Source organism: Venturia canescens, chromosome 1, assembly GCF_019457755.1.
Source record: "Venturia canescens isolate UGA chromosome 1, ASM1945775v1, whole genome shotgun sequence".
In the NCBI taxonomy this organism is placed as follows: Eukaryota; Metazoa; Arthropoda; class Insecta; order Hymenoptera; family Ichneumonidae; genus Venturia; species Venturia canescens.
Window position 1 is genome coordinate 28,836,108 of NC_057421.1, and position 21,202 is coordinate 28,857,309.

The window sequence follows — 21,202 nt, forward strand, 5'->3', positions numbered from 1 at the left end:
TTTTCAATAAATTTGGTGTTTTAACGAAGATTAAAAAATGAGCCAGAAAGGATGAATCGAACTCGCGTAATTATAGAATAAATCGATTGTCCAAGGACAGAGACTGATTCGGTTGAGCGTGGAAATTCGGACTTTCGGAGCTACGTAAAAAAGATAAAGGGGACAATGGTCCGCCGGCAGAGTTCCAAGTTTAGAGAGTGTGCGAGATTCAATGAGGCTGCACACGGGGTGTTAAGCCCGTGTGCAAAGCGAAAAGTCAAGAGAGGGTTGGATTTCATAAAATGGTATAGTAAGAGGGATTGGAGGATGGGAATTCGGTGTCAAGTTAAGGAGAATGGGAAAGCACACACACACGCACGCACGCACACATGAGAGTTAAGCGAGAGCGGCCCAACGTTTACGGGGTCTACGAGGTTTCCTCATGGCTGTTCGGGTTCTCTTTACTTTTTTTCCTCTTCTCCTGCTACATGGTACAGATATACGGCAGAGTGATGCAAACGACGGGCGAACGAAGCGCGTGGTTCTGACACACATACGATACGCCCCAACCTACGCCATGAGTATGTAGGTGACTTGACAAAAGTCTCGATACAGTCATACGGAGGCCCGACGTCACGTGTACGAAGCTGATATGTACGCGTCTGCACGGATTTTAGGGGTAGTGGCATGAATAAAGGAGGGTCGAAAGGGATGATTGCAACGGGGGGAGGCTTCTATCAGCTGCGCAAATCCTGATTTCAAATCTTCTCTCTCGGCAAGGTCGATTCGTTGCGCCTTCTTCCTTCCTGCTCCATCATTGTTTTCCCATCTTTCCGCAATCCTTACATTTTTATTTCCTCTTGTGTCGTGCCACTCCCTTCCTCTCGTAATTTTCTATCGCTCCTGTTGTCTACATCATCAATTTTCTCTCATCCGTTTGTCGTCCTGTCAAATTTCCTGCAATATATCTATCGTTTCATTTATCCCTTAAAAAGTCCTCTCTTTAGTGCTCCGAATTTCCTTTTATTCTATTGTTTATCCACTGATGCTGTTCCTCATTTTGCTATTGTTATAAAACGCCTTTGATTATATTCTATTCACTCATAAATATTCTTCGTCGCTTGGGCTCATCCGCTCATTCATTTGACGACTTTCCTGCATTTATTTCTTCCGAAATGATTTCTCTCTCTTTTTTTACCCTATTTACGTAATTCGCATAAACTTTTTCTCTTTCCGAACAAGCCGTCTAGCACTTCCCAGCTTATTACTTCTTTCCCGGACCACCGGGCTGCCCCTCGTCTCTCGAATCTTCTTCCTATGGTTTTCTCCACCCTCTCCTCCTCCGCCCTCGCCGGCTTTTCCGTCTTTCTCCCTTTCTCACCCTCAACTTTCACTGTAGTGAGCCCCCGATGAAAATGAGCCGGGAACCCGCTGTGATCGTTGATGCTAGAGCGCGAGCGATGGAAAATGTTTAACGATAGGGGAAGCGCAGACGCGCTTATATCGACCGGCTCGTGCAACCCGGGGCGACACCCTCGCGTATCTCTAGCAAGCCTCACTGTTTCAACGGCGAACTAGTGGGTAGTACACACACACGACATAGGTAAGTCGAACCGTACGGACCTCTCTCTCTCTCTTGCTTTTTTGCCCTCTTACAGTGCACACCCTCGAGGTTGTCATTGTTACATTGCGATGAGCCTGCTTAACTTCTTCTATTCCTGCAGTGACAATATTGCTGTTAAGTTAGATTCCAAGCCTCGCTTAGAACGGCGAGTGGAAGCCTGATATTACAAAGGAGCGTTGGGTGGTTCGTGTTTTGGTCGATGAATTTCGAACTCGCCGCAAAAAGCTACGACCAACGCCGGACGTAACGAGTGCGCAAAATCGAACGATTCCCAGTACGCAGACGTGACCCGCGTACCAGTTTCACGTGATCGCGCTTGACTTCCGCCACCCCATTTTCCGCCGACGGAACGTTTTCTTGGGAAAGATTTTTTTTCCCTACCTCCCTTAATCTTCTTCTTCATCTTACTTATTGACGAAAGTTTTCTTCATACTAAATATCACCGTTGTGGAACACTTCGACTTTGAGCTTCATTTCGCTTTTGTGCTTCGCATTCTCTCGTCACGTGAAGTTCCGTTATTTTCTCGTCAGCCACTCGGGAGAAAACCTTCTTATCGTTATATTACGCGCGAGAATAATCAAATTGAAACGAATACCAAGAGAAAACACTGCTGGAAACTATAATATTTCGAGGTAAGACAGGTCTAAGTCGGTAGAAATAAAATCCTCATTTTCCAAACCGTTTTATTTCTGACAGCTCGATCATCTATTTTGTTGACAATTTTAACTTGCAACAGTTTCATAAAAAGCTCATTTTTTATTCATTTTTTCCTCCTCCGAACTTTATCTTGATATTGAAAGTATACAATTTGCATTGATATTATCGATTGGAACCTGTCAGAAATGTGGCGTGGCATTGATTTTTTCCTTCATTCATAGCCTGTTGAAATATCCCACAAAGATTTCATGAAAACATTTAGAAGATCGATGCTCAGTGCGAATTAAACTCGAAAATAATGCATCATAGAATCTCTTAATTGTCCTGACGAATGACCTTTAAATTAAGACTTAGTGTTTGTCACGTGAGTCCTGCAACGATACTCGGAATGCTTGAGAACAGGGATGGGCGATATTCGATCTGAAAAACATCTTCCGATAGTTTCGGTTGTATCGATTGCACAATAATTAAATAAAACAGATCTCAATGTACCATTTCGATTCCTCGAATACGACGCGAAGATTTATAGTAAACGTTTCGATCAAAGAAATAAAATTTGACAGGGATTAATTGTTCACATCGGATGCACAGTCACGTCTGCGTACTATTGATGAATGGCCATTATTTTTCAAGTTAACATTTACATTGAGTTTGTAAGGATTAAAGCGAGGCTTCGATCAAACAGAATCTGTCATCGGTAGGCGATTGGAATGATTTTTATCAAAGTAATGCGTAGCATGGAACGAATTCAATCTCGTTCTCATATTTTTTTTCAATGAAATATCTGAAAAAATGTTCCACTGCAAGGGGTAGCTATCGAAGTGTGAGAACGACACGGATACAACATAATACTTTTCATACACGTGTGCATGATTGAAGCTTGATGGAAATGACGATTGAAATTCGGTCCGTCACAGATCTGGAGTTTGACCAATCCTCATTCGAGTGGTACAAAATCGTTGACTTGATTATTGAGTATCGTTATTTGTGAAGCTCTACCAATTGATGTTTTCATCGACACGGTGAGATTGAGTTTGATTTCAATCACACGAATTCGAATGGGACGCGTGTATGAAAAGTGCATCGGAAGCTTTGAAGATACGTTCGGTGAATTTGAGTGACCATCGAGATTCAGTAGCTATAAACGATTCGATGAATTCGTTTCGTATACTCGGAATAAATAAATGCGAATAAAATGGAGCGTGTAAACGACTTGAAAATGGATTGGAAATAATTACGGGAATTAATGAGCGATGGTTTATGAGTTTACTCGATCAATGATGAACCTCTATCAACAATTGAAATTCGAACGCAATATCAAAAGCCGCAGATCGGTCAACGATGTTTCTTGATGCTTGTTCGTCCTAATTGCAATCTTCGTTTACCCGATTTTTGCACTCTCGTTCTTTTAATTACGCCATTTTTCTTGCTTCCTTATTGCGAGCAATGAATTTCGTTTAATTACACCTGTTTTTGAAATTTCTCGCGTGTAAAATTCGCACGCATAAAAATCGTTTGAAGATGAAAATAATCAATTTTCCGAGTGCATAGACCTGGAAAATTGACACCAATTTTCTTTTCAAATGCAGAAATACGACAACGTGTTTTCTCTCATGTTTTTTCCACGTAAGAATGCAATCCCGATGTCGCACGAACGTTATTGGAAAAATAAATTGAATTCCCGTGGAATTGTCGTTTCCACACACCGACATTTCTTTTCCTGCGACACGCCACGGCAAACACGTGTATTCAGGCCATCTTTGCTCACCGTGTCTGCCATTTTTGACTATCGATCGGATACTTAATCACGCGTATTAAAAATTCGCGATATTGATCACTGCGATAATATGTTAATTGTATTAAAACAACGATTAATAATACAGCTTAATATGCAAAATCGTTCGCGTGTTTCGTGACCGTTTATCAACCACCGCCTCGTAACCACTTGTGAGAGTCTGCTTTTATTCAAACTTTCTCCAACGTTTTCCTGCTCTGATTCATAAAATAGTCGTTGACAAAAGAAATGGAATGTATCGCAGAACGAGATATTTCATTCAATCGTTTCCCCCCAATATATTGCTTCAATTCGTGTGAAACATTTAACGAAATTGTTACGTTGACGATCAACTGATTTTAAGAGATAAGTAATTTTTAGTCCATCGTCAGATTAACGCTGCATTACGACTCTTCGAAATAAGATGCATTTCAAGCCAATTTGTTAGAAAAATATTCAGATCAATATTGTTGAAATTGTTTATAAATTATTGTACATGGAAAATGACCTGCTCGAGCATCGATCGGGAGTGAAATTTCATTCTTCCAACGTGCTTACAGTAATTAGAAAAATTAACGAATATCGATAAACAAAAGTTGACCCTTTGCGATTAAAAGCGAACGTTAAAAATATTGTCTCAAATGCCATTAGTTTATGGGGTACAAGATTTGATCAATGTTGAATTTACTAAAAAAAATAGATTAGTGCACATTGACTCAATGAATGAAAAAAAAAAAAAAAAAAAAAACAATAATTGTGCCGTTTCGTAATGGAGCATTATACAAACACTCGTATAAAAAATAATGAGATATATTTCGATGGTGAAGTCGCATGGCGTAATAAGATATTTCATTAAGGTTCGTAACACTATTCTTAAAATCTCCATATAAGTTTATGGAACCAAGCGAAGTTGGAGTTATATTGACTATCAAGAAAACAATGCGGTGACAGCATGAATTTTTTAATTGTCGTGGTCAGGGAACAAATAATAAAAAGTATATGAATGTATATGCTGAATGAAAGAGATGGAAAAAGCTGAAGCGTGAAATCTCATTAATGGCAGAGAAGTCGAGGGTCGAGTGAGTCGGCTTGCCCCGAGAATCCTGAGAATAATAGAATATATTCTTGGTACGAAGAAAACGATTTTTTCTTCGGAGCCTCCTTCATTTATCATACATGTATATTTCGCGGCCTTTTTTTTCTTCACAGTCTCGTTCATTTATCATACATGTATATTTCGCGAGTGCTGGGTTTTTAGCATACGATCCCCCGAATCAACTAAGACCGACATTTTTTTAGACTCTGGCGAATGGTCAAGCTTTTGTACGCACATTATGATTTTATTCGGGATTGTCTCAAATTTTCATTTTGGATGTATCTTTTATTTTCGTGCACGGAGAAAATAGTATCTCGATAGCAGTATTCGAAGAGCATTAACAAGAATTGTTCTATAATCCACCATAGTAAAAAAAGACCAATACCCATGTCTTTTATTCAGAAGATTCAAGAGTTTTTTTTTCTCCATAAGCATAGTAAAAAATGTTTTCAGTCACTTGAAACGTTTATTAGTATTTTCATAGAATTTACTATGCTGACAGTCAAAACTTGTGATTTACAATACATTTCGACTTATCAGTAAGTGCTAGTCTGACACGATGAATAACACTCGAAAACAAAACGAAATATAGTTCTCACGTGTGCATCACTTTTTGCTATCCACATAAAGATGTTTAGAATTGAAGGGACGAGAAATTGGAAAATTATAAAAATACTATGCTGTTTGTAATCGGTGCCTGAATACTTTTAAAATTCTTGAAAAAAAATATATTCCTCGCTATTCAAAACGAATTTGTTATCTCCGTGTGGATACTGTTTTGCTGAATTAAAAAATCTCTCATCGGTTCTCATTCGAATGTCATTTTTTTATGACGAACTCATCACGATTTTAGATATCGATCAATCACTAGATATAAAGTATATTATTAAAAAAACTTATGGATGTTTTACGAAGGGAGTTTCTGCTTGGGAATAACGGGAAAAAGTGGACAAAAAATGTGCACGAATAGTAAACATAAAAGAGGAAGCATTAATCCACTGAACCAGTTGCTTTCATTGGCCTGAGGATAAAATCGAATTACCCAAGTTTGCACGAGGGCTTTGTGCCACCAGGGATAATATACAATTTTTTTGACAACTCCCCATTCGGAGCAGTTAATTGAAAACATTTTTTTTCCGGTCTATCATCGCAGGGAAAGATAATTCAGGCATCATGAGGAAAAATAAAATAAAAAGCTGTTATAATACTCCGGAGCGAGGAGTGGCCCTTGGGCTGTTTCGAAGATAAACAGTCCGGTGCGACCGAACGAATTAGCGGCCGAAACCTCGTGGAGAGGTTTGACAGAAAAAGTGCATCTTAAGTGTTTGATTCGAGTGTAGAAAAAGCATGAAAAGCATGAGACGATTCTGTGTTACGAAGGAGAGAAATCTGACGGAATAATGCTCAAAACGAAATTAGCCCTCGTGCTGTTTTTGAGTCAAACAGTCGAATACGATTGAGAAAATTAGCAGCCAAATCGTCGCGGCACTGAGAGGGTTGACGAAGCGGTCAATTGTCTGACGCGGATTTAATTAATGGATTAGCTGTTTTTTCAAGTCGGATGTAAAAAAAATCACATTACGGAGAAGCTCAAGATTTCAAGCCGTATGGCATATAACGCTGTAGAAAAAATTCTCATTTCGCATTCTCCCCGGTGGTCCTCGAGGAAACTTGAAATCGGGCCAGAAATAAAAGAGCTGCCCAAGCAATTTTCAATTGGATTCGCGCCCGGGGGCGAGATTTTTCTCATCTCCTTCCCTTCTTCCTTGCTCACACTCTTATCCATTTATCTCTCTTCAGTATATACACATACATAGACAATCGGCTTACCAATATTATACACCCCTTCAATTTGGTCAAACTCGTAAGTCCTTCGAAGCCAAACTTTCTGACGCACGTGAGACTTGGATCGATTTGAAGAAGGGGACGACAAGCTTCTCGTGATCAACTCACTCGCTGGCTTGAACTTTGGCGGCATTTTTCCCTAATTAAATTCTGAGTGAGAAACCCTCCGTATTTGGAAAGATTTTTTTGCCATGCCTCGAAAAAAACGTCTCTTGAAAAAAATTCTGTTATAGAATACATAAATTGATAAAAACTGTTGCGAAGGGATTGTCGTTTGTATCCCTGTTAAAAATAATGACACTACCGCGAATTTCCGTATCTGTTTGGGTTTGTTTCAGTGAAGTTTCAGCTCTCTCAAACTTCCAGTGACAGCTTCCCTTTTCGAATCGTTTACCATTGTACGACATCTTATTAGAAAAAAAAATTTTCAAAATACTATACCGATCAATCGCTCCATCACTGTGATATTTTAGATTAAGGAGGGTGGCTAGCGACGATACAATGTTGCCATGCTAAACCATGTTAAATACATAAAAAATTTCAAAATGATAAGAGTTTAATAAAATTTGCTGAACATATTCTTTAATGCCAAATTTGACAATATAAATTTTTTAAGATTTTTCTTCTACACAGTTATCGAGTAATTGATCACTAAAGTTGACGTGTATAAGCATAGCGTTTCCATATATATATACAGGTATACATTGCGGGCATAAGAAAGATGCTTTAATGCATAATAATTACTCGATAACTAAGCAAAAGAAAATTTTGAAAAAAATTGTGTCTTCGCACTTGATGTTGAAGAACATTATCATCAAATTTGATCAATTTCTTATCATTTTGAGGAATGTAGCCACCCTCCTTAACGTTCCATGCGGATTCCCGCGACTCAGCGAGTTAAACTAATGCTTTGTTTGTTGTGTTCTCTCAAGAAAAATTCCAATCTTACTTTTCGACCTTTCGAATCGTCTGATTAATTCGTCTGTACAGTTTGTTTTAGAGATTCTTTCGATGGGATTCTAGAACTGCTTTTTCTTATGAACTAACAAAATAATTGACCATTGTTTATTCCTGTTTTCGACAAATTAATTAATTATGACTAGAGTATTCCACGCTTCGTCGAGGATATTTTTTTTCGTCGATTGGAAATCTATTATCGATGATGTGTAGGTGGGAAATGAACAAAATTTTGGTTGCGAGTTCATCGGAAGATTAAAACAGTTATTCAAATAAGAGATTTCTAAAGCAACGTTGGACTTTATTGAAGATGAACAATGATCTGAGAAATTATCGTTTAAAGAGCTCGCAATTGAAGGTTTGATGGCCATTAGAAATTCGAAAGGTAATTGGGAACTTTGAGGGTATATATAAGCTTTAATTTTTACTAGACTTCCGGCTCGTTTTCAACACTGGAATAAGGAGCATGAAAAACGATTGCGGGGGTACATCAGCATGCACTCACTTTCGAACTTCGTCCTTTCTAAAGTCTCGTTGAGAGAGATAATAGCTGACCGGTGTACTCGCTGACTTCGTCTTTTCATCTGAATTTCGAACGGCACGACTAAGTTCACCGGCTGCAGTGTTGTACAACTTTTACCTCGAATGCCGGACACGGTATTGTCGGTTCAGAATTATTTGGCAGTGTATTTATACATGTACAGACTGAGCATTGTATTTCGAAGTCACGTTTAATGTCATTCCTGCTGAAAGCCCCATAAAACTTTCTTATTAAAGTCTTTCAGGTATAGGAATGCTGGAATTGTTTTTTCTTCACATTTCACATTTAATTTTGAGGATGTATTTGAAAAAATCTTACCTCAAAATCAAATTTTTAAAGAAATTTCATACGTGTGACGAATATGTAATTAAAGTAGTTCGTGCCTGTAGGATCGTATTTTATGGGTATCTAAATTGGATCGATTTTTATTTCCTCATTAAAGATCCATTAAAAATCCACTTTAAATCAATGCCAAAGTTCGAAATTGTAAATAAATTTCACTGACTAAACCCAAAATTTTATTCGTCCCTGGTTATAAAATACTATTATTTTTTATGTAAATAATCGCTTTAGAGAGCGCAAAGGGAAATGGATCAAGAAAAAAATGTTAATAAAAATACAGAAGGCTGTGACAGGAATGGGCCAAGCCAAGAAGAAATAAAATGCCGAAATAAGCAAACGCGAGGTTACGAGTGCTCATTTTATCAATTTCGTTCAATCTTCAACGTAATATATATTTATTGCTAGTAAGACAATCGTCTCAAATTTTTTCCCAAACCTTCATTATATACTTCCTTGTTATAGTGTGCTTTTTCATAAATTTCGTAAGAAGCGTTCATTCGTTACATGCAAAGATAAACCATTTTTTACCCACAGTCTCTATAACCCTGTGTATTTTTCTTCATATTTAAACACATCTAAATAACCAATAATACGAACCCTTTAAAATTTGATATGCGCGCCAGTCGACTACCCATTTAAACTTTTGTGTAAATTTCAAGACTTTCTTAAGTTTTGGGCAAAACAAGTTTAAAGTTAGTTTCAGTGAAAAATCATTGAAAATTTTTCCAGCCAATCACAGGGGCATCGTTACGTTTCATGTTTATTTTCGAAATCCATCAAAATATATAACTCGATTTTGTAAAGTCGAAAAGTCAGAACTATCCCTAGAGTTCAACATATTGTAAATTTTTTTTTCTGCCAAATTATTGATTTTAATAAAAATCTGCTAATCGATATCATCGGTCAATCGTATTTGTATTGAATTTTTATTAGGAGGTAATTTATGCATGGATTCTTTTTTCACCATTTTTTCGTGCAACGGTGCGTAGTAATTAATGGCTTTTATTCCGATCAAGTAAAATAATTATCCTCGAAATAGCAGTTCAGAATAATCCAGAAATCTCTGTTCGAGTTTTTCTTCGTTCTTCTTCCCTTTCTCACCGTCCTAACTTCATTATATCTTCGTTCTCCGAGTACATCCGATCCTTTGCACAATCTTCTGTATTCGATGGAAGGCTTTCGGCCACATTCACATAAATGTATGTAAAGCGTATATAAATATCTCGAGGCACTAACGAACTTCCCGAAAGGAATATATAAAAGAGGCAGTTTTTTTGCTTCCCTCGAGACGCCATTACGTATATAACGATGGTGTTCTTGACGTTTGACCTTTCGTTCAACAGAAAGTGAGCGAATAAAAAAGTGTGGTTAAAAAGGAAACAAAAAAAAAGGAGAATGAATAGTTGTTGAATAAAAGGTATGAAATAAAAAAATAGTAACGCCAGAAAGAAAGGGGAAAACGAGGCACGAGGCAAAGTTTGTTCCTTCCACGATGTAGGTGGTACGACAAATTGCTGTTTGCCCTCTGCTGCACCACGGGACACGCTCTCATCCCCCTTTGGCCTATGGGGTACGGTAAACCCTTTTCCAACTTATGCAACAATATCTTCCGACACGTGTGTCTTCAACGTGTACGTGTACGTGTTACATACCTACAATAGGAAAGATTTCAACGTTTTATGTAACACACGCCTAGGCTTTACAATCAGCCTTACACGATCCTGCTTTCATGAATCGCAAATTAATTCCGACTTTGTAGTTTCGCTCCGCAACCTTCTCTCTCTCTCTCTCTCCTGTACACAACTGTGCTATCTGAATGCGTTTATATATGTATAAATAATGGTAGGAGGTGTCGAGAGAGTGAATTTTCATTTTGTACTGTCCTTGCATTTGTATTCGTGCTTAGCTGTATACGCCAAATTGCGAATAGACATAATATGTATAAACAACGTATCATTTCGTACTCGGTGTGGCTTCCCTCAAATCTCCACACGAATATTACTTGAAATACTGAACGGTACGGAGCAGATTTGTTAGTTTTTGTTATAATCTATGATCTGTACGTTTTTGGGGGGCTGTACTTGAATTTGATTGTAAAAAATGTAGTGCAATCATAAAATGAAATAAATCATTCAGATGGGAAAGTAAAATCTTTAGAAGTATGAATTTTCGAGAGGCAGAGCGTTTTTTCATCGTCTCGATGAGAGCAATATTGCAAAAGTGATGAGTGAGTTTTTCATATTTTAGGAAGTGTATGAAGTTCTAAATTATTCCGAGACTATGTAAGATATTAAAAAAAGTTTCATTAAATCGGGAAATACACGATCTGTGTCGGAAATCGTTGGAATCACCGAGGCATGTGCGAAAAAGAGGTGTGAGCCGGATCAGGGAAAAGCTCATCCGCAGCAGTTGGAAAAAGCCTCCGGAGAATTCTTTTTGCTCTTGGAATGGAAAAAGACAGATAAAGGAGAGGATCTCACGATTTTTCCTCGCAGCTTTACGTGTTGCCCTACTCCCTTTATGGTACCCCCCTTGGTGCACATTCACGTAGCTTAATTTTCTATATCTACAGAGATATATATACGTGTATACATGAACGCATGTGGGTATGTGCACCGTCCGAACGCTTTTTCTTCCATCTTACATTCTGTCTCTGGCAGGGACTCAGCTTCGTGCTTTGTCGAATTAGTTGGAGCGAATAAAATTCCTGAAGCGTTTTTTTTTTCATCTCAACGTTGTATCCTGAATTCGAATGAAAGCCTTTTTCCATCGTACTATTTCCTCAATAATACTTATATATTGCTCTTATTCGTGCTCTCTTTTTATCTATTTATTTCTACATATCCGAATATCCTTATCGAGATATACCTGTGTTTGAATGTGTGCCATCTTCTTATCGATGAACCAACTCTTCTCGTTTTTTGCTTAAAAGCAAGAGACGAACGTCTCTTGCTTTTATTCCTCGGAGATTCTAATTCACGAAGAGCTTTCTTAAAGCTCGTATTTTGTGTTCCATATCTCTTAGATTTTTATATTAAAAAATTATAAATAACTTTGGTATATCACCTCACATTTGGCTAACTTTCGCGCATTCCCTTTTCCTGCTTGTATCCCGGAAAATTGAAGAGCTTATACGATCTTTGATGAACTTCTCGCTCGACGTTTGTGCTCCGTTTTCCTTTTTCTCACTGCGTATATTTTCACAAAGTTATTATAACTCAGAAATTTTCTTTACACAAGAATCTTAGCTCTGATCGATGTACTTCTTGGGTTCAATGTTGGAACAATGAAAAGCTTTTCAACACTTTTTTCTTCGGCTATTAATTTTCATTGTGTTTGGTATTGTTCGGAGTTTCTTCTTCAACATTTTCCATTCACATATAAAATGTTGACACTTTGATTTATCAACGAAATGCCAAAAAGATTGGAAGTTGACGCGAATCTAATGGAAATCGAAAATTTCAACTTTAAGAATTGAAATTCTAGAAAGAATTGAAAATATTCTAGATATATACAGCGTGCATTTATTCCCGGAATTATTATAGGATCTACCGTTTAGTTGTTGAGAAAACAATTAAGGAAAATCACATTTTTTGAAGGCTTATGCACAGGCTCTTATGGCAGGCGCACTTCCTGAGCGATGATTAGAATTTAATGAAATAGAATCCTTCCAACTTTAAAGAGCCAAAAACGAGAATAAGAAAATAGAATGCTTTTAGATATCAGTGATGTCTTGAAAAAGCCTCGTTACCGGTGAAAATGACTTGGGAATGGAAAAAGAAAAACACTTAATTGAGGTTATAAATAGAAAATGGCTGTTGTCACCTTTTGCTTGATGATTTTATTACGAAAGTATTTAAACCTCTATCATTGTATGTATAAAATTGATAAATCTCAACAAATAAGTTATACATAATTTTAATTATTGCGAGAATAAATTTTGATCGTTTCTTTAATCATCAAAAGAGTAAAAAATTTTAGTTGCTTTTTTGAATCGCAAAAGTAACGCATGATCTTCCCTTATAAAATGAGATTCCGATTCAATGAAAATTCCGTTAAAAAGAGCTCATTCTCGTTCACGACATTTTTGGAATTCTGAAATTAAATATAAGATTAATTAGAATACTGTGATTAAGTTGGAAATTTATATGAAATTGATCCGGAGCAAGACTAAGCTCACACGAGAAGAGAATCATCACGAAACTCGTGTGAGACGATGATGTACTGTGTAGTCTTGCTCCAAGTAGAGAATTTGAGAACTGAATGATGAGATACCACTATAGAGGTGAAGTAATCGACATGATAAATTTCAGGAGGAACTTCATTACGAGATTAATTGAATTAGAGAAAAAACACGAACGAGCAATCAAAATAGCGATAGAGTTAATCACACAAAAGTGCAGTAAGATTGCTCCAACAAAAGTGTAAATTATAAAGAAAAAATAAGTTTGTTTAGATTACCTGAGGGAATGTTGACCAAATATAATCAAGTGAACGAAAGAATATGATTTATTAAATCACCTCGATCACTCGTTAGTTCGAATACGCACAGGATGCAACGGTTAAGACCTCAGGAAATCACCTTCACGATTTTGTACAAATTCGATGACGTTTTTTTAAACGTTTGTCGAAGAAGAAGCTCCCTCCAAGCAAAACAAAACGTCTTTGTTTTTTTATCTATAGTTCTCCATATATCTGAATAATTACCATTCAAAAGAACAGTGTGACTATCTTCATGGTCAGCACAAACTTTTTTTATTTTTATAAAATTAAAAAAAAATTCAATTAAGCAAATGAAAACCTTTTTGATGAGCAATCAGGTTATGGGTTCAGTTGATAGTTGATCCTGAGGACCCGCAATCATTAATTCTGTAATAAGAAAACAGTTTATTGTACTTTCCGCCAGGCCTAGTAAAATACCGACTTTCCAATGAGCTCTCTCCCGTTTTCTTTCGCTGAGGTGTCAATCAGCACGTACCTGATTCCATCAAATTTTGGATGCATCGTATAGTCCGAGCGGAGAGAATGGGCTTTAAAAGGATCAAGGCTCACGAGGACGCTTCCTCTCGTTAAACTGAGTCCTGCGTCAGACGACCCTTGGTTTTTTATACCCCTGCTCAGAGTGCGCTGAATACATATCCAGTTGGCTAAAAGACCAACAACAAAGGATTTTCTGATTTAATCACCGGTTGTCGGTTCTTGTCATTAGTCGACCGCCTTATACTCGCCAGCGGCTAACGTGTCAGATGTCTAGGATATCATACCATTCCGTTCCTTCACTCGCTTTGTCCTCGTGTCCTGTCTGAGAATCCCTCCGGACGGAGCTTCGCTCGTGTTTTCTTAACCACAGTAGCAACGATAAGAAAAACAAGAGATAAAACAATGGCTTGCAGCGTAAAAATAACGTAAATAAGTGAGGGATGGGAGAGATGGGGAGACGAAAAAGGAGGATTCGGGGTAGTAGCATATGCGAAGCAGAAAGTCGTCGATCGTTGATGATCATTTTTTTGTCAAGTTATCGATTGAAAGGTCTTCTATTAACCCTACACCTCATGTGCCTTTTTTCATACCCTCAACCTCATGACCGGGGTTTGAACGCACCCCACTCTTTTTCTGCTTATAAATCCGGTCCTACGATGCTAAACTGACTTTATCCTACACCATTTTCTTCGTTTTTTTATAACGAAAAGAATGATGTACGATAAAACTAATTTCAATTGAATTTATATATAAAAAAATCCGTCGATAATCAGTCGATAATGTCGCTTGTTAGGACGGGAGCGTAGTTTGAAGTTCGCGTGGGGTGTGCTCACACCCCAGTCATGCGTTCTAGGGTTAAAGGATGACGTGCCAAGCTTTAATTCGAGTTTCCGTATTTTGTAAGCTTATTCTCTACCGACACCACCGACCGTTGTTTCTCGAGAGAGAAAAATGCAAAATCCTCTGTTGTAATGTTGGTTCCGTGTGTTTAAAACTCCGGCTCAATCAGGAGCCAAAGTAAGGAGAGCTGAGATTGAGAGACTATGAATGAGGTTTTAAGTGCGCCTTTTTTCTTCCTTGGAGTGGAAAGCACCAGGTGAGCTTGCTCAGGCTTCCGTGTATACACGAATGCAGGTTAGCCATTAATATTTCCTGTTGTCTAAAAGCAGGTTGGCGTCGACGACGATATCCCAAGGCGTTTTTCGTTTCTCGCGTCGGCACTCGCCCCGTCGGTTTCGTACCACTTACGCCAGAACCCCCGTGTATACTTCGTATATATAATGTACTGTGCAATACACCTACATGGGCACGTATACATTTTTACATACGTAGGAGCTTGAGCATAGTCTTTGGACCCTTCTCCAAAGACTAGAGAATAGAGAAACCGAATCGTTGGGTGATGTCTACCTGCATCGTGTATGAAAGAAATGTCAGTTTGGGCGTATGCGTGTGTATACGTTTATGTGGGTCGATACGACGACAGACACGCCGCTTTTACGAGAGTCTAGGGTGTGCGGGCGTTGCCTCTTGTACACGGTCTCTTTGCCTTAAAAAATAAAAAAGCGCCCCCTTACCATGCGAGCACATCACATGTACTAACCTCTTTTACTTCCTTGTCCGGTTTCTCTTGCTTTTTCACTAATTCCACATTTTCCGCAAGATCTTTCAGCTTTCATCTCCCTCTTTTTTCTTTCTTCCTAGCCCACTCATTCCGCACTTGTCCCTCCCGTCTTAGTGCTTTCGTCATTATTTCTTTCCCCTTTAGTTTTGGCTATTTTTCACCATGCAGCCTCTCTTTTTAACATTCTTCCGAAGCCTTCAAGTTTCTTAGCCGATTAACATGCATTTTTATGTTTATGTCCACGGCTGCAGAGTTCCCGTATATAATGTATTTACGAACGAGATGCGGGAGCGACCGAAATCCCCATTTTCCCTCGCTTCTATCTTAAAACCACCCCGGATCCCCTCTCTTCTTCTTCATCGTTCTCCTCAACGTGCCCGGAAAGTGCACTCTCTCTCTCTCTCTCTCTTTCTCCCTCTTCGAGGATGGTGAAAAAGGGTGAGAGAAAAAAAAAATAAACGAGAGATCGAAAAACTACAACCGAGTAGCAAGAGCAACTGCAACTACAGTGCAAATAGAGAAAGAAACGCGAGCATACGAAAGAATAAATATAGTTTACGCGAATGTTACACAAGTCAGACAAAAAGTAAATGCTAGCCGTTACTACTACTTCGCTACTAGTCTGACAAAAAAAATACACCATTTTTTCATCTGGTACGAGTCCGACAAAGAGAAAATGCAGCTTTTTCTTCCTTCTTGTGTTTCGTAACACCGAACCTTCGTATATAAAGCCGTAAATCTGCACTATTCGGAATGGAACTTCTCACTCGTCAGTTAGAAAGAAGTGAGAAAACGCTTTGACGAGAATTCACGCGTGACAAAAGTCGGAATAGTATGTAATAGCACTCTCCTGCTTCGTGACGAAGCATTGCGTGATTTTTTGGATAACTCGGACTTTGAACGACGCTATTATTTGGTAGCGCGGTGGGAAAGTTCAATTTCATCGAAGGTCACTGACAGTACAGCCAAGTGGAAACTCTCGACGCTCTCGAAATTTGAGTTTCAGTAGTGGTCGTTTCAAAACTGGCTTCAAAGTTTCACGTCGGAAATTTTATGGTTGACAGTAGAGCGATGACTGTTGGAGTTTGGAAAAATTCTGGAAAAAACCCCGAAACGTTGAAGGAAGGGAGAGAAAAATGTATGTTAAAATTAATGGCGAGAGGAGGAGCTCAACGGATAAATTTCAGGCGGAAGAGAAGTCGGGAGGATTTACATTTTTTGGAAAAAAGTTCAAGTTGAGAAATGGCAAAGCGTCGACTCGCGAATTTCGCTCAATATTATTCTTTCTCTGAATTTGCATTTTATGTATGAATTAATTAAAAGTTATAGCGAAGAACACGTCAATGAGGGACAGCAGAGAGGGCAAGAGGAGGAAAAAGTATGTTTGTATAAGAGGTTGGGGAAGGTAGAACGAGAGGCTTAGGCATGTTGAATGAAATTGCTGGATTCCGAGTGCGGAACACGTATAGAGGCTTTGTATCAATATTAGATCAGTGAGTGGTCTTGTGCCAGCGCTGATGGTCAAATTTCTGCACGAAATATTTCCCCAAAATTCACTCGTGCATGCTGCGCCGTTGCAAGAATTCCTATTCAACTTTTACAAAAAATCGAGTGCATGAATATATTCCGAGCCCGTAGGGCTTGACGCGAAAATTCCCACAACAAAATCTATTCAACATGACGCGATATAACTTTCTCGTGCTTTTTCGAGATTCAATTTTTCTATGATGATCGAAAATTTTAAATATGGCCATGGTAAAAAAAAAAAAAAAAAATAATAATAAAGGAAGAGTAAAATTAACCACTGAATGATCTGGAAATAACTTGTTTAGAAGAAAAGCGAGAGAACGAAAGGGCAAACATTTTTAAAATCACTATGCTCGAAATTTCTTATACAATAATTATTCCGATAATTTGAATATCGTAAACGACGTTTTCGAAGGAGTTTAATGAAATTTATGATTGTGGAAGTATTGCAAAGTCAGGGTTGATTCGTTTGCGGGACCTCGGTGGAATACTTTTTTTCACCAAAGTTGGTGGTAATCTTTTGAAAAGTATATCTCCTTATGGCGAGGCAGTTTCTTGAAACCTCAGGACGATGTTATGTACAGATAGGGGTACGTACCGGAAGTTCACTCCCGGCATAGACTTCGAATGCATACATAAGTGTATGTGTTGCCTCGGGTAGCTTCGATTATATAGTTTCCCCGTTGACTCGTCGGGGTTTCGTAACTTCGCCAGAATCGCGCGGTTGCTCGAAAGCTCCGTGGAATGCATAAACTTTGACGAGCTTCTATTGATCGTGTTTCACCCGTTATGTGTATAGAAAGCGAGAGATACAAGATCATCCGAGCAGTTCAGCTTGTTATAATGAAGGAAAGGCGCAAAAATAATAGGAATCGAGGAATAAAAATAGGAATTGAAAGAGCAATAGGGCGAGGGAGGAAGAAGCACTCGGACTCAACTATGCGGTTGCGTACAGAACTACGGATTTCATTTAAAAATCTTTAACGCGTACATGAAACAATTATCCAAATATTTCGGGAGATTGCGACACCGAAAAGCATTTTAACAAAAGCAATGAGGATTGAGAAAGCATATTATTGATGGGCTTGCGATCAAAATTTTCAATCGGCTTTATAACGAATGTTGGAAATATACTTTGGAAAAACTTCAACGGCAGCAAAGATTTATTTGAAAATGTGGAGCATGAACCCTCGCGAAAACTGATTGATCAATTTGGAAGAAAACTTTAAAAGGAAAATGAAGTGATCAATTATTTGGAGTTCTCAGTCCATAATTGCTTCAAGCGATTCAGTCGATTTCCAATAACATAGAGAGTAATTGATCACTCGAGAATCGCGATGAGGGCTTCGAAAATCGGTTAGAAAACGATCTTTGCTGTTGCCTTCCCAATAATCATTAAAAATGTGATTGAAAATCAAAATGAAAGACTATATTAAAAAAAAAACTTTTCGTATTTGTCATTTCAGATTTCAACTTGGATTGTTTATTTTATCCTCTTTATCCTCTCTTAGTTGACCCTTTGATTTATAGTTAATTTGTGTTTGAGTAATTATTTGAACGACTGAATATCATCGCGCAAGAACTTGAAACTCGACCGAAATCAGAGAAGCAAAGAGGAAATCAACGCCGAGGCAAAGCAAGGAAAGAGATCAGGAAACGGAAGGAAAAACGATAATATATATCTACGGGAAGGAACAGTCCACCGAGCTTCGGAAGTAATATAGTGTGGGCAGGCAAAAATAGGAGGAGGAAAAAATCAAGATAAATAATTAAAAGCTCAAAAGATTCGAGGAAAAATTAGTTGAGATAAAAGCGAAACTAGAACCAGCAAGATTACCGGACGCGGCGGGTGCGCCAAGTATTGTGGAACTGCTCCATCACCCGGCACCATTTCATTCTCCAGCTTCCGTCAATCCTTCACAACCAATGTCAACTACTTGAAACGAAGGTAAGAGTTCCGTAAGATCTTTTTCCAATGAGAATGAGAATCAATGAAAATTTATTCAAATAAAACCATAAACAAAACGATGTTGCGCTCCAACTATCGATCTGATTCTTGTGCAATTTTTTCATGGATTCATGTTATATTTATTTTATTTTGCGTCATGTAAGTTAATGTAATATAATTGTTGTCCGAGTGATCCCCACGCATTTTATCCGAAGGAGTCTCGACAGGTGTGACGAAATTATTTATTGATGGTTTATCATACATAGACAGTTTTTCATTCCAACCCTAGGACTCCGGGTCGCGATACGTTTGAACGAAAAATCCCGGTTCTTAAAGTTTCCATCCCTTGGGAGACGCACCGCGTTTTTTCAAACGAAAAATCGATATCCGAGGGGATCTCTGTACGGAGACGGCGTCTCCAATATTCCGTCGAGTAATGAAAAAAAGGAAAAAAAAAAATTGTAAACGTCTGAATGATGAATATTCAGAGAATGACGTGGGGTTGAAATATTGGGGTGTACGAAAATCCAGAGTGGGCTTTTCGTTGTATACAGACGTCGCGGGGTCCTAGGGTTCATTTACACTGCGATCCGGATGAGAGGGTTGTAACGTTTGTTGGACCGGATATAATCGAATTACTGGTCTGTAATTATAACGGTTAGAGGGCAAATTTATTTATCGTTTAATCGAAACAGAATGCAATAAATATTGATGGGAAAAATAAAATCTTCTCGTCTGGATTGTCTCGCGAGTGTGTATCCTGCTTCTTGTTCTCGTACAATAAATAGCTATGCTCGTATATTATTTATTTAATGTTGTTAATACTGTTACGGTGTTGACATTATAATACATCTTCAGTGTCCTTGACACAAAAAATAGCACACAAGTGTGGGCACCGTACAAGATCGTTTATTTTAGTAGCACAAACAGTTCTATATTCACGCTTGAATTCACTGTTTTTTTTTCTCTATTAACGTTGCTATTGATTTCATTACTGATGAACGAATTGAAACACCCATCGTACGCCAGATTATAGTGGCTCATTAGAGAATTGAGATTGAATTAGAAACTGCCTTGTGATTTATCGGAGATTGCAGTTGGGCTGTATTTTGTGGCTACACAATTTTGTTGGGCATGCTTGAATCGCTCACTGCAAATTTCTCATTGTTAAGTCCCCGGAGTGTAGACTGTTCACTGAAAATTTGAAAATCAAGTTAGAATTTTCAGTCGCGATGAAAAACACTTAAATTTTCGAATCGAAGTTTATGCCACAAAAAGAAGTCCGAAAAATCCGTTATTTTTTGAACGCCGCTCTTCTCTCGTGAGATATTTTGCATGAAATTAATAAGCTGCACTGTCAGAGATTTTTGTGAATATACTCGTTGGGCGCAACAAAATGTGGTGAACGTAACGGCGGAGGGTTGGTGTTGTTGTTGTTGCAGTCCGCAACGAAACAATACTCGCATTTACGTTTTCCACGTTGTGATGTTGTCACTAAGTTTATTACCCTGAAGAAAGCGTCATAAGAATTCCACGCAATGCATTTTCCATGCGCCATGCAGCATCTAAAATTCTCGGCTTCGCGAGTCCTTATCCACAAGGCAACAATAATCGTCAAGCTATTTTTTATTCATCGTTCGAAGTCATATTTCGGAGAAAATAAAAGAGTCTGCGAAGCAGAAAAATGCTGGCTAAGTACATACGAAATTCGTGATTCATTCATAAAACAAGATTAAGAAAAAAATACGTTTGCTTTTGGTGGATACGTTGAAGAGGTCTTTACGTAGCCTCCCCCAATTGGTTCGGCGACGTTCCGCCTGTATATATTATTCTCTCCACCGGTGTTTCATCCTCGGTATACGCATGCGTTAACCAGGGTTCACGACCCCGTGTCCCGAGCGGCAATCGCGAGCACCAGTCGTTCGCGCGATCATCGTCGTGCAGAATCGTTGTCCGCTGCAACACCGTTTTTATTTGTATTTTTTTTCCTTCTCTTTTCTTTTCTTTTCTTTTTTTTTTTTTTTTTTTTTATTCTTTATTTCATTTTAATTTCATTGGGTTTTCGCGTAAATAAGTTGTTCATCATCGATCGTCTTCAGCGTCAACCTCGCCCATGTCACGTTTTTCTGCATCCCTTCATGCTGTTTGATGACGTCATCGGTTGTTGTTCTGCTTTTTCATCCTCTCCTACTTCTTCTTCGTCTTACGAATCGACCATAATTGTACATATTAATGAGGCGTCAAACGTCACTATTGCTCGTGACAAGATTTTGTTGGCAACTTGTTCGTAAAAACAGCATAGCCATCAAA

The 21,202-nt window shown here is 38.3% G+C and overlaps 2 protein-coding genes across 8 annotated transcripts in view; one reads left to right on the forward strand and one right to left on the reverse strand.

The window, feature by feature from the left end:
* The first annotated feature begins 1,546 nt into the window (after positions 1 to 1,546).
* Syn (synapsin) overlaps positions 1,547 to 21,202 on the forward strand; it is a 109,232-nt gene continuing 89,576 nt past the window's right edge. The window contains exons 1-3 of one of the 4 annotated variants that reach the window (XM_043433767.1): positions 1,547 to 1,582; positions 18,411 to 18,892; positions 19,108 to 19,119. The gene's annotated coding sequence lies outside the window, so the exon portion shown is untranslated. Of the gene's footprint in view, positions 1,583 to 1,815; positions 2,237 to 18,410; positions 18,893 to 19,107; positions 19,120 to 19,212; positions 21,115 to 21,202 lie in introns of those variants that run through there. The other 3 variants (XM_043433765.1, XM_043433766.1, XM_043433768.1) reach the window with 3 other exon arrangements.
* On the reverse strand, positions 12,749 to 15,505 carry LOC122419330 (uncharacterized). Of its 4 annotated transcripts, none has more exons than XR_006262872.1 (5): positions 15,397 to 15,505; positions 14,081 to 14,155; positions 13,795 to 13,963; positions 13,278 to 13,685; positions 12,749 to 12,911 (listed from the first exon to the last, which is right to left on the reverse strand). XR_006262872.1 is itself a non-coding variant. In XM_043433776.1 (5 exons), the coding sequence occupies exons 1-4, from the start codon at positions 15,470 to 15,472 to the stop codon at positions 13,646 to 13,648; spliced, it is 360 nt and encodes a 119-aa protein (XP_043289711.1). In that variant the 5' UTR covers positions 15,473 to 15,505; the 3' UTR covers positions 12,749 to 13,459; positions 13,618 to 13,645. The 4 variants fall into 4 exon arrangements, 3 of the variants coding, with proteins under 3 accessions (XP_043289711.1, XP_043289710.1, XP_043289709.1); XM_043433776.1 differs by having other exon boundaries at positions 12,749 to 13,459; positions 13,618 to 13,685; XM_043433775.1 differs by having other exon boundaries at positions 12,749 to 13,511; positions 13,618 to 13,685.